The sequence below is a fragment of the Schistocerca cancellata genome, chromosome 1, assembly GCF_023864275.1.
Source record: "Schistocerca cancellata isolate TAMUIC-IGC-003103 chromosome 1, iqSchCanc2.1, whole genome shotgun sequence".
NCBI classification, from domain to species: Eukaryota; Metazoa; Arthropoda; class Insecta; order Orthoptera; family Acrididae; genus Schistocerca; species Schistocerca cancellata.
Window position 1 is genome coordinate 232,482,422 of NC_064626.1, and position 19,710 is coordinate 232,502,131.

General features: G+C 41.4%; 1 protein-coding gene across 1 annotated transcript in view; it reads left to right on the top strand.

The window, feature by feature from the left end:
- Window positions 1-19,710, top strand: part of LOC126169898 (probable cleavage and polyadenylation specificity factor subunit 2) — a 169,497-nt gene that overhangs the window by 22,898 nt on the left and 126,889 nt on the right. The window contains exon 4 of the mRNA XM_049920681.1: window positions 7,336-7,441. Coding sequence (XP_049776638.1) covers window positions 7,336-7,441 — 106 coding nt within the window. The remainder of the gene's footprint in view (window positions 1-7,335; window positions 7,442-19,710) is intronic.

Here is a 19,710-nt window from a genome sequence, read left to right on the forward strand (position 1 = left end):
GCCTACATAAAAGTGACTGCAAGATTTTGTACCTCAAATGAAGACCTATACAGCAAGATCGTGGATAAGACAAGAAATACAGGACAAATTACATAAAAAAGAAATAGCTAATCAAGAACTCTATGTAGCACATCTAAAGTTAAGTAACAGTGTAACACCTTTAACGTTTGATTATATTGCACAGTTTGTGGGTAGATATATATGGAACACAAGCAGACATATTTGATGTACCCATAACTAGAAACTCACAAAACTTTTACTCATCCAGCATCACATATGACAACCTGCACATGAATAGGAATCTGATTTTCAGTTTTACTCACGTTTATAAAATTTCACAAATATAGAATTTACAGGTAATGAAACAAATCTGCTTACGAAAGGTCTGAAATACAACATAGCCCCAACACTAGAGAAAAATTCTGTAAAGCATTTGATAGCCACTGCTAAAGTTGCAATAGGTGTAGCTAATCTCTCATGCAGAAAACAAAATGATATTACGGTTAATATAATAAACATTTTAGACAGTGAATTAAGCAAACAGAATGCATATAAATACCAGCCAAAGACAGAACAGAAAATTGTGTATAATATAAACAATAAACAGCAATTAAATGATGCTACAACATTAAAAGCTGATAAAGGGAATAGTGTGTTTATACTCAACAAAACTATGTTGATAAGGTCATGTCATTTTTTGAATCTAACAATATTACAGAATTGCCAAGCTACCCCACCAACAGGTTTGCAACTAAAATAAACAAAGCCATTAAAAACGGTAATACCATTCTCACAGAACATACACAATAATGAATCCAACTACAACAAAATTATGAGTGCAACCAAAGACACACAAACTGACGGTTCCGATTTGGACTGTATTTGCATGGACTGTATTTGCATAAATAGCCCATCATATTTGATAAGCAAAAAACTAAACACACTAATAACAAAAGTTTATACCTTCAACAAAAAGTACACAATCAAATATTCGCGTACTCTGGCAAGAGATATAAAATACATACAAATCACACCTAATGGTAAATTTATTTCACTTAGTGTCACTAATCTATACACCAATGTGCCACTACAGAAAAAAATCCAAATAATAAAATACAACCTGTTACAATATAGGAAAATATCCATGACTGGAACACTTGAAATTACAAATGTTTTAGAAATAGCATTAGCACAAAATTATTTTGAATTTAACAACAAAATTTATACCCAAGCAGATGGAGTAGCCTTGGGTAATAGTGTAGCAGGTACATTAGCTGATGATCTCCTAAATTCTTTAGAAGACAAATTCTTTAACTCAGATTGGCCTACTCTCAACCAAATTCTATAATATTTTAGGTATGTAGATGATAGCCTCATATCGGTAGATGGCAGCCAAACAGATATTGAAAATAGCCACCAAGAACTCAACCAACTGCACCCTGAAATTATATTCGCTGTGGAAACTGAGAAAGACTATACCATTAACTGTCTAGACCACGCAATTGGCAAAAATAATATTTGCCACACATATGATATCTATAGAAAGAATGCCACTTCTGAAAATATTATAAATCCCAATTCTTGTCATCCAATGGCTCATAAACTAGCATTTTTCCATTCAATGACTAATAAATTAAATAACCTCCCATTTAAATAACCAGAAACTCAATAAGAAGTTAACACACTTTGATATATAGCTTATACAAATGATTTTGACCCCAACATAATCACAAAATTATATTAAAAATGTAAAACACCAAAGCAGAACACAAAACATAACGGTATATGCCTAACTCGAGAAACATCACCGACACAGAAAATAAGATACGTACCAGCAGTCTACGTTGGTAGAATCATCAACAAATTAATGCACTTTTTAAAGCCACATATATTCAACTTGCCTTTCGAACCAATAACAACCTGTCAATAAAATTACATTCCACCACCACTAGAACATCGAAATATGTTAACCCAGGCACATATAAAACCACATATGGCAGCTGTAATAGCTTTTACATTAGCCAAACAGGAAGAAATTTTAATGTGAGGCACAAAGAACACATTAGAGAGAACGGTCATAATCAGTCGAGCTTGTTTCTTCACTTGAAAAATCAAAATCACCCTTCTGATACATGGTGTATATGACCCGGGACAACTGGGAAAAACCTGGGGAGTTTTTCAGCCAGGAAAAACCTGGGAATTTTTCGGAATTCCGGGAATTTTTCATTGTTTTAGCCTTCAATTAAATTTTTGTAATTTTGACTCGTAATAATTGATTCTCTAGCAAAGAATGTTACTGTATCCTGCTACTGGAGAATGATACTGCAGCAATAAAATAAAAACAATGAGGGAAAATAATAAAACTTTATTGGCAACGGAAATGCACCATTTACAACAACAAAACACCATGCACGCACAAGCGTCTGCAAATAGCAAAAATATGTCAAAGGCCTTAGGGCGAAGACTATGTAATACTTTGTAACAATAAACTGTTTTCTATGAGCGTGACGTCACAACTGTTTACATTTGGTTCGTTTGATCAGTTGCCACATTTGGTGCAGGAAATACGAAACTGCCAAGACACCTGACTGAAAGTTTCTTACTTTCTGCGATGATTGCCGCTCTCCACCTCATTTGTGTTTGTATGGCAATATTTATACAGTGGACATTCAGGATGATCTCAAAGAACAAACTGTTTCAGTGTTTCGAAACACTACATAGTACTGTTTCAAAACAGATACATGTTTCAGACTGCCCACCTCTACGATCTTACGCGTACCACATCGTATATTCGCTTCTACTAGAGCTTATGATTGTCATTCACTAATTTAATTAAGGCATACAATTGCCTTCCAAAAATAAGTGACGAGATAAACTGTTTTCTATGAGCGTGACGTCACAACTGTTTACATTTGGTTCGTTTGATCAGTTGCCAGTGGGCTCATGCGCATGCGCGGTTGTCTCGCGTATGAACAGTACCTTCTCCTACTTCCTGCTACTTGAAGTGTGGCTGTTAGCTGTATCGGCAGTAGCAGAAAGCAGCCAGATGCAAATAAGAAAAATTTTTCTCGTGTCCCCTATTGCCAGATTCACGCATGCACAGAGTTCTCTGAGTTGTAGTGGGGAGGGGGTTAGTCTCCACCTGACCCCTGTTTGTGTTAAGTGATTTCGCTATTTCCTCTTCGCTTACATCTCCCACGTCAAATGAGAACAAAACGGATTTCTGCGGCCGGGAGCTATCAAGTGAATTATAATACATTCACATAATTACGGAGGGCAAAAATATATTACTAGTTTCAATTTTCTGATTTTATTTTATTCCCAAATTATTAGCAGTCAAGCATTAATCACCTTGCAGAGCAATGAAGCTATTTTTATCAGTCTGACAAAGAAATTTCGCTTTATTAATCTTTCCGCTGAAGCAATCAATTTATTTGAAATGAAGTGTTTCGTTCCACAGTATTGGCCAGTTCCAGCTGTTCGCTGAATTTCAAGTGCACGTTTTCATCTTCTGCCATAATTAAGAACCAAATATGAGATAGTACAGTACTGGTACTCCAAGAAAATTTACATCCCAAAAACCACACTGAAAAGCTTAATATCAGATGGGACCTACTTCATTGTGAATCTGGAAAAAATCAATGTGCACTTCAAGCCAAATTATGGATTTTAGTGTGGTTTACGTAATTCCGATGCTTTTGGAGTATCCTCTGATGTCCTGTTTCTTTTATGGCGTAATGTAAGCTGTCTTAGTGCTTTATAAATACAAACATGCGGACTTCCTACACCTCTGCAGCTGCGCACGCACAATAATGCCCGTTTTCTGGAGCTCTCTGTCAACTGTTAAATCAAATCTATTTCTAACAGTCTCGGGATTGTACTGCGAATGGTGGTTCGAAAAGCGTTACTTTCAAAGTAAATTTCTTTTTACGCAATATGAATTATGTGTGAGAAAGTGGATGAATTTCTTGAATCACAGAGCGTTTAAAACTGAACACCTTTAGGATCAGTCACTTACAAGAATTTCGAGCCCAGAAGACCAGACATTTATGTCAGTATTTTAAATTTACTGGCACATGTGTGATGTATCTTACACACAATATAGATCAATATTACATGTGAAAGCTTAGCTTCTCTCGTAGCTTATTAATCATTGAGACCAATATTATATGTGAAAGCTTAACTTTTCTTGTAGCTGTACTATGTATATTAATGTAATCCATTAAGTTTTCCTCTTTGTGTGTTCACGCTATGTAACAGTGATCTCGCTATTGGCTGACTGCATCACGTGTCCTATGCTCTGAATATCTGCTGTCGTCGGCTTGCAAGTTCACGTGGCATGAGATATGATTGGCTTACAAAAGGACATTGTAATCTCGATTTCAACGCTCCGGAAACTAACGTGTTATGTTTGGTGCAATTCGAATTTATACTTTCATAATACGAAAATATGCAGCGTATATGTTGCTGCACATCAAAGGTATTTCCAAAACTTCTCTCCCTTTTTTTTTTCATCAAAAGTCTCTCCAAAACTTCTCTCCTCCGTTTCTTCTTTCCGGGAAGTTCTATGCTAGTGTATAAAACGTTAACCATTTAAAGCAGTGATAAGTATTACAGTTCCAAAGGAAAATTCTGCAGATAACCTAATGTCACTTAGCACAGATAAAGTGTATTTTCGCCCGGGAAAAAGTATATTTTTTAAACGGGATATCCGGGAAAATCCGGGAATTTTTTTTTTTCCTTGTTCACGTATACACCCTGTGATACTATCGAAAATGCACTACAGATTCTGCACAGAATACCAAAAGGTTTTGCAATGAACTTTCTTGAGGAATTACACATTTATATGTAAACGAGAAAACACCCACAAAAATATTAAATGGACATACAGAATTTAGACACAAGTACTACCTTAAAAACTTATCAAAGTTTTAGGACACGGAAATGGATAAATTGGAAGTAACATATGCAACAACTAAAGATAATCATAACAAATTTTAGTTCATGAAATAATACCGCTGTTCATCTGCACAATCTCTGTAAACATATAGTGTCGTAAGAGTGGAATTGTGAAACTGCTGTTACTTCATAATTAATGTTTTATTTTCAACATCTTGACATTATTTACGATCTTATTACAGCAGTGACAGTTACAAAACAATCCACTAATGATACAATATTGATGTCACATCACTCTACTTTAACGAGAATGAAATTGGTATCCATACCTGTTCCCATCAAAATTGTAATTGCTGGTACTTGAAAATAGTGACAAAGCTGAAACAGTCTGTTGTAAATAAAGATTAATTCACGTTTATTGATGATAACCTTCATGATCTGGATTCAGGGCCAAGACACGCTATCTTCATTCTTTCACAACCTCAACACCTCTCCCATCTGCTTCATGTAGTTCTCCTCAACCCAGCATGCCACCTTTGTAGATATTGACCTCCAACTCTCTGATGGCTCCATTCATACCTCTGTTGTCCGCCGCTCGTGGTCTCGCAGTAGCGTTCTCGCTTCCCGAGCACGGGGTCCCGGGTTCGATTCCCGGCGGGGTCAGGGATTTTCACCTGCCTCGAGATGACTGGGTGTTTGTGTTGTCCTCATCATTTCATCATCATCCAGGAAAGTGGCGAAATTGGACTGAGCAAAGGTTGGGAAATTGTACGGGCGCTGATAACCACGCAGTTGAGCGCCCCACAAACCAAACATCATCATCATCATCATCATCATACCTCTGTCCACATTAAACCCACCAACCACAAACAGTCTGTGCATTTTGACAGCTACCCTCTCTTTCACACCAAAAGATCCTTCCCATATAGCCTGGCCATCCGGGGATGGCATATCTGCAGTGACAAAAGCTCCTGTGCTCAGTATACTGAGGGCCTCACCAAGGCCTTCACAGACAGGCACTAGCCCCTCACACTCCCAATCCTTCCACCACCCCCAAGAATCAGCCACAAAGGAGTGTCCCCTTCATCACCCAGTACCGCTCCAGATTGGAACAACTGAACCACATCCTTCGCCAGGGCTTTGATTACTTAACATCATGCCCTGCAATGAGGGACATCCTACCTGAAATAACCCCCCGCCCCTTAAAGTGGTGTTCCATTGCCCACGCAAATTCCACAACACCCTAGTCCATTCCTATGCTACTCCCTATCCCAACCCCTTGCCACAAGGATCATATCCCTGTGGAAGACCCACATGCAAAAACTGCCCAATCCATCCACTCAGCACTTTCTATTGCAGCCCTGTCACAGGTTTATGCTACATCATCAGGGGCTGGGCCCCCTGTGAAAGCAGCCATATCATTTACCAGCTCTGCTGCAATCATTGCCCAGCTTTTTATATTGGTATGACTACCAATGAACTGTGCAGCAGGGTGAATAGTCACAGCTAGACTGTGGCCAAAAGCAAATTTAGACAACCCTGTGGCACAACAAACAGCTGAGCATAACATACTTGATTTCAATGGCTGCTTCATTACCCGAGCCATCTAGATCCTTCCCCCCACCACCGGCTTTTCTGAACTGCACAGATGGGAGTTATCCTTGTAACACATTCTCCTCTTCCGGCCTTAACCTGCGGTAACATACTGTCCCCACACCCTCCACCCAACAGTTTCCACCTCCTCTATCCTATCATCTCTCCCCCATTCTAATCTCTCATCTCCCACTTCGCTTATTTGCAGCCCTCTGCCAATGCATCCACCCGTCTTTCCCCGCTCCTCTCCTCTCCCCTCCCCCCTCCCCTCCTCCGCAACATCCCTGCAACACTACCTCTTGATGCTGCGCCTTTTGACAGTCTAGTCCCTGCTGTACACTCCACCACACAATGTTCTTTTCGCTTCCCACCCTTACACTACTACCCCTTCCCACTCCTTCCAGATTGCTGCTTGCGTCCCATGTGATGTTGCGTTCCGGCCCAAGATGCTGGAGTTGGCAATCATCTGTGCATGAGGTGTGCTTGCTTGTGTGTGTGTGTGTGTGTGTGTGTGTGTGTGTGTGTGTGTGTGTGTGTGTGTGTGAATGGCTCTATCTATTACTGATGAAAGCTGTGGCAGAAAGCTTAATGTGAGTCTCTGTTAATTGTGCCTGTTTGCGACTTGACGTGTCTTCTTTACAGTTAGTAATGATACATTACTTGACTTACTTAGAGATAAATGTTTTGTGTAAGAAGTATATTCTTCAGTTAAAAGGCCTGTTTTGAAAACCGGAAGCTGTGTTCGTGGAATATGTGTAGGGGCTTTTATCCCTTGTATAATGTGACAAATAAAAAAAAAAGTATGTAATATTGTCAAGTTTAATTCATTCCTTGTGTTTTCAGTCTCGGCACAACATGGAGGACTTCGAATTGTTTACACTGGATGATGTTGATGCTGCATTTGACAAGATAGTTCAACTGAAATACAATCAAAGTGTAGCAATGAAAGGTATGATAATCTTTAAATACAATCAGAGTGTAGCAATAAACTGTATAATTTTTTAAATTGAAAAACCAGAACCTATGTAGATCATAATTCCAAAAATGTAGTCAGTTTTCAACTTCATGTATTGTAACACTGTGTGAACATTATTACAGATCACATTAATATATGAACAAAATTGTGCTAAATTCTTTGACCTTTTGGCAATAAAACTTAATAAGTTCAAAAAATACTAGATAATGGCAAAAACGCGGTGCATATCATATTGCAGATTTATACCTAACATGTCTGATTTACAATGGTCTGCCTAAACTTTATTTTACCTCAAAGTGAGCAAAAATTTGTCCGAAGTTTTAGTCATCTTGATTGGAACATAAACGAAATGTAAGTTGACCTTTAGAGGTCTCAAACTTTGTTTAGTATCTGCAGAACTCATGATAAAGCCACTACCCAACACAGTCGGCATGGTTGCTTCACAGGCCAATTGTGACTTGGTAACCACCGGGGAAGTGAACCCCATGAGTGGAACGAACTCGCTGTGAAACTTGAACTACGGGAAGCGGAGCATCCAAACCCATGTAGATACCCGCATGACAATAAACTCGGCACACAGTGGGTGGGCCAGCTAATGACTGAGCACATGCCAGTTCTCAGCACTAAGTGCAAGGCTAGCTCTACAGCAGTTTATCTCTGCAGGAGCACTGCCTTATTCCCCTTACTGCTACTTGCAAGTATAATTTCTGTCATCAGGTCTGCCCATATGATGTGACACGTTCGTCCTCTGTCCTCCATGACAGGTTTCTGGACTATCCCACTGTTCTACCCATGCCAGCTCATCTGCCTCCATCCTGACGTTTGCTGGTGGGGATACTAAATCCCTCCCCTGTAAAAGCCAAGTAGACCTGAAAATGGCCAGGCTTCGGCCATGACCTCCGGTGCAGAACTGGAGAGAGCATCAGAGAACTCGGTAGTGGACTGACCACTGAAGTAGGCAACAGCGACACTGCCAGCTCAGCCAGAAGGGTGGAAGGACATAGAGGCTGTGGAGTCCACCTCTTACAATCAGGATGAGGCTGCCTCCATCAACGAAAGGGAATAGGAGGCAGAAGGGGAAGGAGGCAGGTTGAAATCCAAGGGCTCCACCATGAAAGTGGAGGGGGGGGGGGGGGGGGGAGTCGCAGAGGGCCTGCAGGCAGCGGAAAGACGGGAAGGGTGTAGCAACTATGCGACACACTACTGCAAGTGGGAGCCCGCTCTAGGAATAACAGCATGATCAACAATGCTGCTCATTGACTGGAAGGCCACAACAACAATGCTCCAACATCGCATGGGTGCAACTGATGGGCATAGTGAGTAAGTTGCTCTCCACCGACGCTCATCTTGAACAACTGCCAACCTTTGTGGCCCACCACAACACCCGGAAGCTGCCCCAGCTGCCAGCTGAAGGACTGGTCCCAGACTGGATCCCCAGGAGGGAATCACAGCAGGCAATGGTGGTGCGAGGCATGTGACTCTGGATGCTGTAAATCCTGGAGACCTCACTACTGGCACCCATACGAACGTTTTGCTGGACTGCACTCATCGACCAGCATCACCCAGAACGTAGCCAGAAAACTCAACAATCATCATCGAGGGAAGGGGTGAACATGGACTCCCTCAGCTTGGTTTTGAATGAATACACAGTGTGCTTCGCTTATGAGTTAGAAGCCAAGTGGAATGGGGCAGTAGTCAGGTGCTGAATACCATTGCAGAAGCAAAACTCCTACGACACAAATTGCCTACTGTTATCAGACATGAGGGTCCTAGGAGATTCCTTAATGGCAAAAATAACTGGTAACAGATAAACGATGTTAGTGGCGACAGCTTGGCTGTGTTCAGGAAATTTGGCAATGTATTGACCACCAACAACGACATGCTGCCCAAAAATGGACCCGCAAAATTGATGTGCATGCTTTTCTAAGGGTGCTTGGGATCAGCCGAGGAGAGAAATGGCACGGCAGTGTGACCAAGTTCTGTGCACATGGCACGCAAGCCCACACCAAATGTTTGGTGTCACAATTGATCACCAGCCAGTAAATGTGACATTGCACCAACACCTCCATCCAAGTCATACCCCAGCGCAGCGTATGCAGCAAATAGAGAAGAAGAGGTGCAGTGCTGGTTGGGAAACCACTCAACAGCATTATTCCTCTGTGGCAAGCATGAGGATTGCCAAGACAACATTGAGTTGAGCACACAAGAGAAAAAAATGTATGCTGTGCTGGATCTGCACCCTAAGAGTCATGTTTTGGCCAACCCATCTGGACCACTGAAATCATTTTCCGGAAAATGGGTCAGCAGCTGTGGTGGTCGCAACCTATCATGCCGTCAATGGAAACCAATGTCATACTGGTGTAAAGTTAAGTCAGTCAGGGAGCATAGAACAAATGCTTCCTGAGAGACTGGAAAGCCGGTGGACATTCAGCAAACCAGACAAATTTAATGCCTATTTTGTGAAGCTGGTTAAGAGGCTGGTAGACATGTGCAACTTGGGGAGTGAACTGAGCATAACACGAAATCTTACCCAAACAAGACTGGAGCTCTTTCAGGTTCTTGGGTGCTGGTGGGTTGACAATGGCTTGATGTGCTACCTGACAATTATCAGAAACAATGTCTCAATCCGCTGCTGCAATCTCATGCGATTCCGCAATTTGGGAAATGTTGGATAAAAGTTGAACCAGGTCAATGCCCTAGTCTGAACCTCGAGATCAGGAGCTAACTGGACAATCACACTCCGAATTAGCAACTGTGGGTGAGAGGTAGCACATTTTGGACAATCAAAATGACACTTGTGTGAGAGGCCTTGCAAATCGGTGATCCAGGCCACAAATCGGTGATCCAGGCCACATACAACTACCCAGGCCGCTTGTGGTGCTGTTAAACTGCAACCTTGCCACCACCATATGAGCAACTGACAAAGCTTGTCAAAAGGAAGCATGTTGGTCTCTTTGGAAGGCTTCAAATTTTGGACAACTTCATATAAACCCGCACTCCTGGACAACAACAAGGTGGCCTCATGAACTGGATCAGCAGTGCCTTACCTGGCAATACAGCAAGAACCAACCCAGATAATTCTCCTACCACTCCATAGATTCATTGAAACTGGAAAAATGTGTCAGGGGCAGTGGGGGCAGAGAAGAAAACTGCCCCACAGGCAGATGGCCCTTGCTGGCTTATCGGTGTCTGCATCTGCTCCTTTTGCTGTTATTGTCGTTCTTGCAGCCGCTGCAGTTCCTTCTGTAGGCACAACTGTTCCTGCTAGCATTTCAGAAACACTGGGTCCATGGTAGACTATGGCAAAAAACACTATGGTAAAAAAGGAGAGAGATGTCACAAACGTAAGGACATCCTTCATCACCACTTAAGTATCTGCAGAAGGCAACGCTGTTAGTTCTGGTACTGCACAGGCTGACTGGATCAATAACCACTGGGAACCAGAACCCCATGAGTGGAACGAACTCATGCGAATTGAACTACAGGAAGCGGAGCATCTGAACCCACATAGATGTGCTCTTGACAGTACACTCGGCACCTAGATGGTGCGGGTGGCTAATGACTGAGCACATGACAGCTATTGGCATGAAGTGCAATGTTAGTTCTATGGTGTTTTAACTCTGCAGGAGCACTGGCCTGCTCGCAAGTAAACACTTCCATTCTTGGGTCTGCCCATATGAGGTGACGTGTGCACCCTCCTTGGCAGGTTTCTTAACTACTTCATTGTTCTACCTATCCCACCTCATCTTCCTCCATCATGACTTTCACTGGTGGGGATATTAAAAGTTTGCTGTTCTTTAAAAAAAAAATTCCAATGCTTTTCCTAAATTCATTGATGAGTTGAGCATATGCTAATAAAATCTAGTTTTCATAGTTAACAGCAAAACATTGGTTACTAATTAAGATAATAGTGGACTAAAATTTTAAGACTGGCATTAGTTAAGTTATATTGTATGGTGGTCATTTTTATAGTCTTTCTACAAATGTGGATTTGATTTAAATGAATTTTTATTCTCATGCTACAACTTATCTGACTGCACATAATTTTTATCTCTGGGAACTTACAATGTTTAGTGGACTCGTGTGGGCCAACAAAATAGTTCTTCCAAAGATTATGCAAACTTAGTGTTCAGTGTACCTGTAGTGCCAAAAAATAGTTCTTCCAAAAATATTGATATATTTTTCAGTGTCCTGTTATTGTATGTGTCAATTTTTATTTTATAGATTCCAATACTCCCAGTTCAGTTGCTTTCATTGTGCATAAATAGAGATTAAAGAATGTTTTACTTTTGATGAATTTCCAGTAAAATCAGTCAAAACAGTTTTCATTTTAATTCTTTTTTTATTGTGATTTCAGTAGCATACTGTGGGCGCACTCTCCGACTTGTGAATTACTTTAAAGTCAAGACACATTCTAAATTGTGTCTATAAATTTCTGTTTCAGATATATTGGTTTTTCAGTTTTTGCTTTTTTATATGTATGTGTTTGAAAGCACATACAAACAATGACATAAGATGATTTCTTTTACCACTCTGCTGACAGTAGCGATCTCTGTGTAATCTGTAAGATGCTAGGAAGAAAATGTTTCAAAAAGAACTTAAACAGCTTTAGCACACAAGCATTTTGGATGAGAGTAACTTTTTTCAGGCTTAAAATCATAAAAGTAATTGCCGTAGCCATCTCTTGTGGCACATTACTGTCAACTTACTTTACACTTGCATGTCATTTATGAGTATGTCTTCCAGAACTGTGATGCATATTATGAAGAGTTTTGTACATTATGAGCTTTTGTGACAGACAGATAATTGATTTCTGATCTCTGCCTTTTGAGAGCACTGGCCAGGTGAAGTTCTGCCCATCAAAGGCACAGATCTGAATAAGAGTCTTTGTTTGAAATGTAGCTTTAATGTATCATAGAAATTAATTTCTGAGCACTGCAGTATAATTCATTCCTATATGCACTGTAATGAAAATGTGGATATAAAGTTGATGTTCTACATACGAGGTGGAATCCAAAATTTTTGGGACTGGTGCTGCCATCTGGAAAGTAGTTGTACCAGATCTTTGTACCGCTAGGCGGTGAGAGCTGAATATCTGATGAGTCAGTGTGTGGAGTGGCATTCAGCTGGAAGGACGTGTTGTGTGTCCACAGTGATTTCCATAATACTCTGTGTTTGGTGTGTGGCGATTTTACGATGGATCCGCGAACAGAACAGCTTGTGTGTATCAAATTCTGTGCAAATCTTGGGAAAAGTGCTTCGGAGACCCTTGCAAAGATTCAACAAGTGTCTTGGGGACAGAGCATGAGCCGTATGCATGTGTTTGAGTGGCATGCTCAGTTCCAGGCCAGCCGTACAGACGTCGAAGATGATGCTCACACTGGAAGACCCGTTAGCTGCACAACGTCAGACATTGTTGCCAAACTTCAACATTGGTTTGTGCAGATTGACATCGAACCATTCAAAACCTTGCGGGTGAAGTGGGTATTGATTATGGTACATGTTAATAAATGTTGACTGGTGAATTGGGCATGCATTGTGTTGCCGCAAAATTTGGAGGGGTGATTGCCTGAGCTGTTACCTTCCCAAATTGCCAATTAGTCCCTCTGTGAGGTGTGAACAATCAGCTAAGGCACTAAGGTGGATGAGCTCTCCCCCCCCCCCCCCCCCCTCTCTCTGAGTGGAGGGACCTCAATTGGAAGGAGTGTGCCATTGGAGATGCTGGCAATCGTGGGGGATTTTTTCACAATGAGTCAAACATCTTCTCAGTCTGTGTCTACTAAACGTAAACAGAAGGAGACTAACGATTCAATGACTCTCCCAGCTGCACATTGGTTCCTCGTGGTTTTGCGTACTGAAGATGGTCAATTTGTTGCTACAATTAACCTGTTTATAATTCAGGAAGGTGTTGATGCAGTTGCTGGCCCTGTGAAATCCTGCTCTCGCTTATGCAATGGCACTTTGTTTTTGGAGACTACTTGTGATTTTCAAGCACAACAATTGCTTACAGATTCGCTCCTCTGCGACTGTCCTGTTCGTGTTGAGGCCCATCGAACGCTGAATTCTTCGTATGGTGTTATTTAAACTCGGCTGCCTGGTCGTCTGACTGAGGCATAAATACAAACTTACCTATCTGATCAGGGCATCATTGCAATCCATCGCGTGATTAAAAAGGTAGATGCATCTTTATTGCCCACAAGCACTCTTTTTATCACATTTGATAGTCATGCTTCCATCAAAGACCAAAGCAGACTATAAGTTCTCACAGTCCGACCGGACATTCTAACCCGATGTGCCACTACCAGAGTCATTGTTACAACCACTCTCGAATGTCCTGTTGACACCTGGACAAATGTGTAACCTGTGGTAGGCCTGCTCACGAGGGCAATTGTCCACCTCCTCCTCCCCGCTGTATCAGTTGCAATGGTGACTGTGTATCTCGATGAGTGGGCTGTCCAGGAGATCCAGGTGAAGGAACAAGTGTCTTACCCCATCTCTTTCAAATTGTTGTAATTTTGTCTGGTAAGAAACAATAACAAAGGATATTACTGTATCCTGCTACTGCAGAATAATATTGCAGCAATAAAACATGGACGGGAGGAAAAAAGAAAAGAAAACTTAAGTTGGAAAGGAAATGCGCCATATACACCAATAAAACAAAGTGCTCATACAAGCGTCTGCCAACAGCAAAATGTGTCAAAGGATTTAGGAAGATTGTGCAATGCTTCATAACAACAAATTGCCTCTGATGAGCATGACGTCACAACTGTTTGCATTAGATTCGTTTGAGCAGTTGTGCGTGGGCTCATGCTCATGCGCAGTTGAGTTATGCATGTGTAGTACCTCCTCCCATTTCTGGCTACAGAAGTGTGGCTGTTATCTGTACAAGCAGTAGCAGCAAGCAGCAAGGTGATACCCCGAAAAATTTTGCTGGCGTGCACAAGCTGCCAGATTCAATGGGGGCAAACTGGGGTATCTGCCCCAGGCGGCAAGAATTCATATTCTTGAGGAAAAAAAACGTTTCACAAAGTGCCTATTATCCAGCGCACGTTGGTCTATTGATTATTCATATGATTTTGAAACCTATGCCTGTTGGTTTCTGAACATTCGTAAGTTTATTTCTGAATGAATCATAAGTTGATTTTTGAATGTATGCGTACTGTATGTCATGTCTCTGCCAGGGGAATCCCCATTGCATCTAGAAATAAACTTTCCTGCAGACAGAAGGGGACGGGGCTAACAAGTTGAGCAGAATAAAGCCGAACAGGTGAATGTCGATCGCTGTTTGTTTATGTGGTTGACTGGGTTTGCGAATGATCAGCATTGTTATAATTACTAGCGAAATCCCTAGATTCAGATTACCAGAGTGGAAATAAACTACTAACAGGAATAACAGGTAAGAAATATTATGTATTATCTTCTCGGTGTATCCAAGATATTGGAATTTTGATAGAAACATTTTGGCCAGACTGTTACACTAGTAACGACCAGTTGTACAGATCTTGGTAGCAGCCGCCTAAGTTGTGTTCTGGGGATAGCGCGGAAAACACGTTGTGCGAACATGTAATAACGCCTAACTATAGAATAAATGCAAATAACTAAGCCTTTGATTGTGGTAGGGTTAGTGAAATTAACTGGAGAATAAGTTTTGACACTGGCAGTAATAGTTACAGAATTAGTGATGACAAGATTGTTTGTTAGAACGATGAAGGAGAAGAAACAGGGACATCACACAAATTATGGAAGAATATTACGATTCCAGATTTATATAAAAATTTTGTACTACTACTTTTCGATTTCAGGTCCCTTACGGTTTTCAGGGGAACTTTATACAATTCTTCTGCAGCGTAGTGGCAACTTGGGGTAGCGATGGTAGTGATCGTATGCGCTTCTCTCCAAAGTGTAAGAATTGTGAATCATACTGTTACTTTTCGATCTCATTATTGAGAAGCTGGAATGTATGAATGAAATGTGAAACTATTTCCGAACATAAAGCTTTTTGCTTGTCGTAGGCCTAATAGGCATTTGATATTGGTACTACGTGAATTATATTCTGTCATGTTAAAAAAGAAAGTGACCGTTTGTGCTAAAACTGTGCAATCTAAAATATAAAACAGTCGGTTTATTTAGTATGTGTTACAATTGCTGCAATATTAGACAGGCCTATTTCGTTTCATCCAGCAGACAGCGACAAAATACACATAATCAGATCGAGAAACCACACCAGTCTTGGGTACTGTTTGTATTAACAGCTTTTTCAGTATTAGACAATGACAATTCGTTTTTTCAAGTAGCAAAACGTTTGATGAAGCTTAGTGAGGTAATAGATCCTTTCGCAGAAAGGAAAGGACACCATGTAAAGCTGTAGCAAGGTTAGAGAGAAAAAAGTGCTAGCACTTAAGGACAGAAGAAATATGTACTGTCTTGCTTGTCACTTGTCTTTATTGATTTCATGTATCATGTATTTAATTTTATGTTACACAAAAAAAGCAAGTTATTAGCTAATATGCAATAAAATTTTCTGAAAAGTTTTTGTTCTCCGGGTTACAAATAATCCCATACAATATTAATTGCGAGGCTGTTTTTTTTTTTTTTTTTTAAGTAGGGCTACATATCAAACTGGCTGGCTGGGAGCAGGAGAAACAGCACAGGACATTTTAATTTTCACTGTCCTGAATGTTGTTTGATGGCATCCATTACAAAATATTATACGTTTGAATTCCACAGAAGGAAATACAATGACATGCGATAGAAGAATGCTGTGTGAAGAGGTGGCACTGCAGTTTGGTGCACTTAAGACCAAATAACGTGTCTTACATTTCATCGTACACGTTTTATATATCAGACTCTTCAGAAAAATGTGCGCTACAAACATTTTTGAGAAGTTCATTATTTAGTTTATTATTTATTTATGTTTTTGCGTCCTACCTCAAACTCTCGAGGATTTCTCTCTTTTTTTGGGGGGGGGGGGGGGGGGGGGGCACCACCACTATCTAATATTGCTGCAGTTCGGAAATATCATTGATCCGGTGCTGATGCACAGAGCAGTCTTAATTGTAGTGGGGAGGTGGATATTCTCCACGTGACCCGAGTTTACGTTTAGTGATCTTGCTGTCTCCTCTTCATTTATTGCTCTCAAGTTAAATGAAAACAAAACAGATTTCTGTGGCTGGGAGCTATCAAGTGAATTAAAATACATTCACATAATTATGGAAGGGTAAAATATGTTATTAGTTTCAGATTTTATTTCCACATTTCTGACAGTCAAGCATTAATCGCCTTGCAGAACAATGAAGTTATTTTTGTCGGTTTGCTAAAGAAATTTGGCTTTTATTAATCTTTCCCCCTGAGGCAGTCAATTTATTTGAAACGAAGTGTTTAAGTCGACGCTACTGGCTAGTTTCAACTGTTTGCTGCATTTCAAAAGTGCATCTTTTCGTCTTCTAGCAGGTATGGCATTATGCCACAATAAAGAACCAAACATGAGATAATACAGTACTGGTACTCCAAGAACATTTGCATCTGAATCTGGACATATGAATGTGCACTGAAAGCCAAACTATTAATTTTAGTATGGTTCATGAAATTCCGATGCTCTTGGAGTATCCTCTGATGTCTTGTTTCTTTTGTGACATAATGTAAGATCTTTTAATGTTTTACACGTACAAGCATACAGCTTCCTGCGTCACCATAGCTGCGCAAGTGTGGTGACGCCTGTTACCTTGTGCTCTCTGGCAACTGCTGAAATGAACGTATTTCTAACAGGAAAATATTGCGAATGGTTGTTTGAAAATCATTACTTTCAAAGTAAATCTCCTTTTATGCTAGCTGAACTATGTGTGAGAATGTACAAAGAGTTCTTAAATCACAGAGTGTTTGCCTCTCATTTAAAAATTAACTCTTTGAGGACGACCATTTAGAAAAATTTCAAGCCCAGATCAGACATTTATGTTGTTGTTAAAAATTTTACTCTCACATTTGTGTGATGTATCTTAAAGTGTAACATGCGATGTTTCATAATATGAAAATACGAAAATATGCAGCGTATATGTTGCTGCACATCAAAGATCTCCCCCCCCCCCCCTTCCCCCCCCCCCCCCCTCCCTGAATTTGGTTTACTAAAGGGCAGGAAATTCTACACCGGTGTATAAATCATAACCATTCAGAGGACTGATAAGTTGTTCTGTTCTGAGGAAAAGTATACTGTCACTTAAGATGGAAAAAAGTGTATTTTCACCCGGGAGAAAATGTATTTTTAACTGGGAAATACCCCCCCCCCCCCCCCCCCCCCCGAGCGTATACACCCCGTAGTCAGAAATCCTGTGTTTTACCATCTGGCACTTACAGTACCAGTCTTGCTACATCTCGCTCCACGAAGGACACTGCTGCACAGACATGAGACTTCAAGTTCAGCACCACATTTGTGAAATCACCCAATGTCACTGTAGCATCCCCATCTCCTTCATCTGTACCACAAGCCACCAAATTTGCACCTCACAGGGTGAAATCACCTGCTACACAACCTGCAGGCCAGAAAGCACAGAAGAAATACTCCTGCGAATACTTTTTACGTCCCTCCAGCCAACAAACACCTGAATCATCATCTGCCAACTGCAAAGGCTATATAAAACAAGCAAAGACAAACGGTCTTCTGTGCAGACTCGAAAATCCTCTTCAGTGTTGTTGCCATGTGACGCCCTCACGCAGCCAACCTTGTTTCTCTGGTGCACACCAGCAACTGTTTCTCTGTCCTGAACTCTGCAGACTGACAGAGGGAAAATGCCAACGCCTCTGTAGACCTCATGGAGCAGGATCCTCCAGCCTCCGTGCCCAGTAGCAGAGAGTCTTCAAAAGCTGACACTCAGCAGCTGCCGAGGTAACACATCTTCATTTTTTCCCCTCTTCCCCTTTCCTCATCATAACTCTCCTCCAGTGGAACATTTGCAGCCTCAGATCCACAAGAAGGAATTACAGCTGCTCTTGTAATTGCAGCGTCCACTTGTTCTCTGCCTCCAGGATACAAAATTGCATCCTCACAACTGCTCAAACCTTTTGCATTTCTTTCTGGTCCGTTTTGACCGCCTCTCCCCAAGGACAGCATTCCATCTCATGGGGCAGTCGTGCTCCGGGATGATGTTCATTGTCAGACTGTCTCCCTGGCCACCTGACTGCAGAATGTTGCAGTCAGCATTTTCCTTCCTCACGTCACCTTTTCCCTTTGTACTTTTTACGTCCCTCCATCTTTCAGTGTCATCAGGACAGACTTCATCCAGCTTGTTGGGCAACTCACCCAACTCTTTTTGCTTCTCGGTGACTTTAATGCACACAGTGGAGCACCTGTCTTACTTTCAGACTCCATGCACACCTCTTCCCGAACAGTTCCACTCCCTCTTCTGTGTTGTGGGCCAACCTCCGACGACTCTCTGGGCCCGAGGTCCATTCCCTAATTTGCAACCTGATTGTAGCAGATGATGTCATAGTGGACCCTATTTCTATGTCCACCTGCTATCACTCTGCCTTCCTCCATTGGAAATGAGTGGAAGAGGCTCTGGGCAATAGCCTTCTCTTCTCTGAATCGTGAATGCTACAATGCCACTTTTACTATGAGGGAAGTAGATACTGCTCTCACTTTCCCCTGATCCTCTGCCCCAGAACCAGACGGTGTTCACATTCAGAAGTTGCAGCACCTTTCTCTTGTGAGCAAGCACTTTCTCTTTCATAAATATGATCGCATCTGGACAGAGGGCGTGTTTCGCAGACGCTGGTATACCCATACCCATACCCATAGCTCGGTAAGAACAAACAAATTCCTTCTAGCTACTGACCCATTTCTCTCACCAGCTGTGTTTGCAAGGTGATGGAACAAATGATTCATACCCAGATGGTATGGTAACTCTAGTCTCGCAGTTTACTAACCACTGCACAATGAGGATTTCGAGCGCATCATTGTGCAAATAGCCATCTCAGTGCTTTGTCAACCCATGTCATGAATGGTTTTCTGCGGAAATACCGGACCGTGACTGTATTTTTTCATTTGGAGAAAGCGTACAACAGCTGCTGAAGGACTGGTGTCCTCTGTACTCCATACACTTGGGGCTTCCGAGACTGCCTGCCCCATTTCCTTCAGTAATTTTTAAGAGAGAAGTGTTTTCAAGGTATGTGTGAGTTCTTCCTTGTTGGACACCTTTATCCAGGAAAATGGTGTGCCTCAAGGTTCCGTCCTGAGTGTCATCCTCTTTGCT